The sequence below is a fragment of the Abrus precatorius genome, unplaced genomic scaffold, assembly GCF_003935025.1.
Source record: "Abrus precatorius isolate BTA unplaced genomic scaffold, Abrus_2018 Scaffold6, whole genome shotgun sequence".
NCBI classification, from domain to species: Eukaryota; Viridiplantae; Streptophyta; class Magnoliopsida; order Fabales; family Fabaceae; genus Abrus; species Abrus precatorius.
In genome coordinates, this window is record NW_020874406.1 from 21763877 (window position 1) to 21769433 (window position 5557).

At 34.8% G+C, this 5557-nt stretch overlaps 1 protein-coding gene across 3 annotated transcripts; it reads left to right on the plus strand.

The window, feature by feature from the left end:
* The first annotated feature begins 337 nt into the window (after positions 1–337).
* LOC113869166 lies at positions 338–4554 on the plus strand. 3 transcript variants are annotated; one of them, XM_027505352.1, is made up of 8 exons: positions 338–487; positions 616–921; positions 1523–1594; positions 2831–2898; positions 3009–3165; positions 3731–3814; positions 3920–4009; positions 4231–4554. In XM_027505352.1, the coding sequence occupies exons 2-8, from the start codon at positions 643–645 to the stop codon at positions 4342–4344; spliced, it is 864 nt and encodes a 287-aa protein (XP_027361153.1). In that variant the 5' UTR covers positions 338–487; positions 616–642; the 3' UTR covers positions 4345–4554. The 3 variants fall into 3 exon arrangements, with proteins under 3 accessions (XP_027361153.1, XP_027361152.1, XP_027361155.1); XM_027505354.1 differs by having other exon boundaries at positions 441–484; positions 612–921; XM_027505351.1 differs by having other exon boundaries at positions 419–921.
* The last annotated feature ends 1003 nt before the right edge of the window (positions 4555–5557 follow it).

Consider the following 5557-nt stretch of genomic DNA (forward strand, 5'->3'; position numbering starts at 1 on the left):
TATAAAAATATATTGAAAATGATATTTTAATGTATTCATTGATATATATTAAAAAAGTTAAAAATCATTAAACATTATAAGATTCAATGCTATTAATGCATTGTAAAAATGATGAAATTTAAAATACAAAAAATCCAGCAGCAAAGAAGGTGTAACAGTGTAAACAACGACGCATTTGGTAATAAATGGATGGGGTAGGAACAGACCAAACGGAACGGCCGTTTACGCGGCAACGCATAAGACACATGAAATAACGAAATGACCCTTCGCACGTGCTGGGATAACGTTGAAGGACTGGAGCATGACAATATAGCAACATAGCATAGCAATGCACCATACTTTTCTTTAACCATTTTCCAAGCAAACTTTTATAAAATTCAAATAATAACAATTAAAAGAAGAAGAAAACGCCCAACGCATCACACTGTTTCAATTGCATTTCTCCTCTCTCTCTCTCTTTCTCTCGTTCTTCGATTTCTTATTTCCGGTAAGATTTTTTCTCATTTTCTCCGGAAGCCCTGAGATCTGCTTCTCCACCGCGCGATTTCCTCTTTTTCCAATTTTCTTTCTCATTTTCCCTCTGTAATTTCGATCTGTCATTTGTTCTGTCGTTAGGGTTTTGATTTGAGTTTCATTGTTTCAATGAGCGACCACTTGGTGCTTTTCGTTGACCATCTCGTGCGTCCTGTCCCCGTTGACCCGGTGGCGCAGCCCGCGCAGCTTCCTTCCGAACCCTCTCCGTCTCCGGCCGCTGCGGATGCTGCCGCCGGGACCTCCGGCTCCGCTCCGGCGGCGGAACACGACGGCGAGGGTTGCGATGAGGAGGAGCCGCTGATCCAGATGGCGGAGTGCCGCATCTGCCAGGAGGAGGACGGCGTTTCCAATTTGGAGACGCCCTGTGCCTGTAGCGGTAGTCTTAAGGTATCAATTTCTTTCTTTAATGATTTTCTTTTCTTTTTTTTCTTTTAATTTATGAATTTCGGGTCTGATTTAGTTTGGCGTTGGGAGATTAGAAAGTGAAAAGAAATAGTTCTATTTGTATGTTAGTTTTAATATTTCTGCTTTTTTGGATTATAAATTGTGTGTTTTTTTAAATGCATGATCAATGTGGAAACTGGAAGGTGTCTTAGTTTTCTTATTTGGGTTTTTTTTTGTGTTATTAATCTTCTTAGGGTTTGGGTTGAAGGTTTTAAGTTTTGTGAGACACTGAATATGTACTCTTCTGATTACGTCATGCTACCATAATCAAAATGTGTTTATGAAAGTTTCTTTTAACTTGGTTAACAAGTTAGATTCACTTTTTAATTGAGATATGATGACTAAACGTTCTTGTAAGAAACTGCTTCCCGATTCTCTCTATTGAGCTGGTAAATGCATTATTAAGCCAGCTTTAGATGGAGGAAAATGCAAAAGAAGGATGGAGGAATATTGTTTGTGTGATAATATGGCATTGACTTTTATTTCTTTCATATATAGATTGGTGTTCTTAATTTTTGAACTGTTGCCATTTGATTTTTCACAGTATGCTCACAGAAAATGTGTTCAGCATTGGTGCAATGAGAAAGGAGACATAACTTGTGAGATATGTCATCAGGTATGCTTTTTTGACAATAGTTTTCATATTTCATTACATTTATGTTATTGTAAGGTCATGACGATGGGAAATTATGTGAATTCTTGTTTGATGAGTGTCTAGCTCTTTGTTGAGTCAAAATTTGGCACATCAGAATCTTGGATCCCTGGGAGGAGAGGCTGTAGCTCCCCACAAAATTTGTCTGCATTTTCTTCTTTTATATTTACACTCCTGCATAATAGTTTGTTGTTCTTCACTCGTGGGTATAGTGTGACAGAGTGAATAACTATCTGCATTCTTGATTAATCACTCTCAATAGAAAAGTAGTTACAACTAGAATTTCCTGTTGACATTGGATATTAGTATGGAAACAGTAAAAGATTACCAGGACAACTCGTGCAAGATCTTGCCCCAAGCTTATAGCATTAATTCAGAAGTAGTTACATACTCCTATAACCTTTACTCTCATATTTGACATCCTCCAGGCTAAATACCATCTACAAGAATGTGCTCCCTCTAACAGAAATCTGGACCTTGTCATGCCTGGTTTTTGAAAAATGATCTGCCAACAGTACGTCTAACTGAATTCTCTCCTTGTGATACCCTTCCCTTTAACCCTTCTTAAATAACCTCCTCTCACAATAGGGCTTCCAGCACTTAAAGTTGGGCCCAAGTAATTGTATATAAGATGCCAAGGTGTAATATGGATGGGTATAAAATGATCTGTGTATTTGGTGTCACAATTCGAAACCACTTTATATTCCTATTCCTAGACTTTGTGTGATGGATGGCTAAACTGAAAATCTATAGGACTCTCGAGTCTTGATTCTTAGTTTAGTTGTGAAATTATGATTCTTTTAAAACAGCTAAACTGGATTTAAGGATGGGATATATGGATGCCTGCTGTCCAGGTAACAAGCATGGGCATCATGCATAGGGAATCAAGATATTCTGGAGTTTTAGATGCCTGTCTGAGGATGCATTTGTGTCATTCACCTTAACATCTTGCATTGTCTAAGAAAAGGAAAAAATGTGGCGAACATGAAAATTTGCATGTATGTAATTGTAAAATATATCTAAAGCTTTTTTGTTCATTGGTTGTGATAGTGTTCAGATTGCTCATGTATTTTTTGCCTTTTGGATTGAACCGAATGCTCATTATCGTGTGTGTATTTATATTATTGACAATATATTAATTTGGTGCTCATTTTGATGTTTTTTTTTTCTCTCTTTTTCCTTTTTTCATGCAACTCTCAGCCTTATCAACCTGGGTATACTGCCCCCCCACCTCGCCCCAATCCTGAAGAAACTACCATTGATATTGGGTAAGCTGAAAATTTCTATTAAAACAGTATTTGAATATGTTCTACCTGGCAATTTATTTATAGACATTTGGAACTTGTCTCCTTTTAATGAGTTGTTACCATTCTTGCAGAGGTGGCTGGACAATATCAGGCACACCTTTGGACTTGCGTGATCCTCGACTCCTGGCAATTGCAGAGGCAGAGCGCCAGTTCTTGGATGCTGAATATGATGAATATGCTGCTTCCAATGCTAGTGGAGCTGCATTTTGCCGCTCAGCTGCTCTAATTGTAGGGCATTAACCTTGCGCTTCTTTTTACCAAATAGAACTGTGGCCATGCCACTGGATATACGCTAAGGGATCTTAAAATGTTATTTTAAAGATAAAGTTAAAAATATGAATTAAGAATTTTAAAATTAAAGTTAAAGGGTTAAAGTTGTTTTATAATTTTCTAGCTTAAAAGTTATATTTAAATTAAAAACTGTTTGGGATTTGGAATTGATAACAGAGAAGGGAAATTCCTGAAATTAGTTTATTTAAATGCTATTTTTTACGTTTTCTTTATTAAAAAAGTTCCTTTATTTTTTAGAGCTTTCGTAGAATTGTGCTAGGCACAACTACTTTTAAGAAAAAGAGAAGCCCAAAATAAGCTAGGCCAAATACTACCTTGAAAATATCAAAGCTATAGTTTCATTTGAATACTAAATTTATATTCAGAATTTTTAAGAATCAATTATACTTCCTTTGAGCCCGAGTGCACCCAGTCTTTTGTTCCCCATTTATATTGACTTTCAATAAGCTAGTTAGTGAACATGATTTTAAGCCTGATTTGCATGTTTTTTTTTTTCGTGCAGTTGATGGCCCTTTTACTCTTGCGGCATGCACTTTCTGTCTCAGATGGTGATTCTTCTGAAGATGATCCTTCCAATTTTTTCTCTGTAAGTGATTCTAGTTTCTTTTGGTTTAGTTGTTTCTATTTCCGATATTGTATTGATTTCAAATGTAATGTGAAGCCAACCTAATTAGCTCACCGTTTTCTGCAGCTTTTCTTGCTTCGAGCTGCTGGATTTTTATTACCTTGCTATATTATGGCTTGGGCAATCAGTATTCTGCAACGTCGGCGACAAAGACAGGTCAGTTTTCATTGTAGTTGTTACTAATTTATGTTCGGGTTTGGGTAGTCAGTTCATCATTCATGTTCAGAATAACAATGCTATATGGTTCCGATTTAGGCTGCATACATTGTTTGGCTTTATACTTCTTTTGCTAGTGCATCTGGGAAACTGCAACACGTGGAAGGATTTCTCCCCGTGTATTTATGAAATTCTGACGATTTTGTTTTATGGTGAAACAGGAGGCTGCAGCACTAGCAGCAACACAAGTTGCTTTTGTTCTACAATCTGGGCAACGTAGAGGTCTACAATTTGCAATAGCACCAGGACCTACCGTACAACAGGAAGAAGTGTAGTTTGTATGATTTATGTATGAAACCCCATGACGTGTACGCTGTATTAAAGAAGGCTTGTTGTAATGCCGAGCATTATTACTCTTGATTTTCGCAGCTGTAATGTATGTACATACTAGGGGTGGTAAAACGATACATGAATCCATTATCATCCATTCAATTTATCCATGAATGTATTTGAATCCATCCATTCTATATAATAAGAGATTTATGTGAAAAATAACGATTAATGATTTAACAAGGCCAATCTATTTAAGTAAACATAAATAGCATAATACAATGTAGACTTATTATTATGATATTTTTAGATTATACATGTTTTTATCAATTTTTATTAAAAAATTATTTTTATCTTATTTTTTAATATTTTTTTATTATATGATATTACATATTTTACTTTCTTTATCTTCTTTTTCTCTTTTTTCTCTCTTTTCTTTGCTCACTTATCACTAGAAATGTGAGTGTGAACATACAAATTTTCTTGTTTTATTCAGAAGTTTAAGTTTGATGATTTATACTTAAGTTAGTCTTATTAGTTTGATTAAAAATAAAATTGGCTTGTCTAAAAGCTTTCTATACAAAAATAAGCTTGCGAGTTAAATTCAATTTTTAAATAATAACTCAAATTAGGTTGATAGATTAAGTTTAAGCTTCAAATTTGAAAATCAAACTTAGGTTTTATAAAGCCTAAGTTAATCTGGTTAATTTTTTATCCCTAACCGACGTAGGGACTAAAATGGAATGAGCAAGTGTCTAGTTTTGTTTTTGAAAGTGAAATTGTGTGTAGCATGATTCGGTTATTTGTTAATTTTATGACATAGTTCTTTTGTTGTAAAGTTATTCAAATTTTGAGATTAAATTTATCATGATATTAACAGATCTAGATTCTAAATCGTTTTAAAGTTAATGAGATTTAGGAGTATTCGGAGTATTAAAAGGGTCATATTAACAGGGTCTTTGGAGGCATTTTAGCCCACAGAACTTTTGATTTAGTAGACTAAATGGACTTATTCCGCAACTAAGATATGACTGAGTAATTGAAGAATGCCAGAGATACATGAAATGGACGGACTGTACCCATAATGCTAAGGATGGACATAGGATTGTGGGTTCCCTGAGATTATACTGAAGAAATGGTTTCTTTATTTGAATTATTAAAAATTAACTAAATGGACTTTTTATATTTATGCATCCTAAAATTCTATTTTGAATATAA

Bases quoted from the DNA above. Each gene is read 5' to 3' on its own strand.
- LOC113869166 (XM_027505352.1), top strand. From the start codon at position 643: ATGAGCGACCACTTGGTGCTTTTCGTTGACCATCTCGTGCGTCCTGTC. The intron at 2,899-3,008 runs GTAAGCTGAAAA...CCATTCTTGCAG, and splicing joins GAAACTACCATTGATATTGG to AGGTGGCTGGACAATATCAG. The intron at 4,010-4,230 runs GTCAGTTTTCAT...ATGGTGAAACAG, and splicing joins AACGTCGGCGACAAAGACAG to GAGGCTGCAGCACTAGCAGC.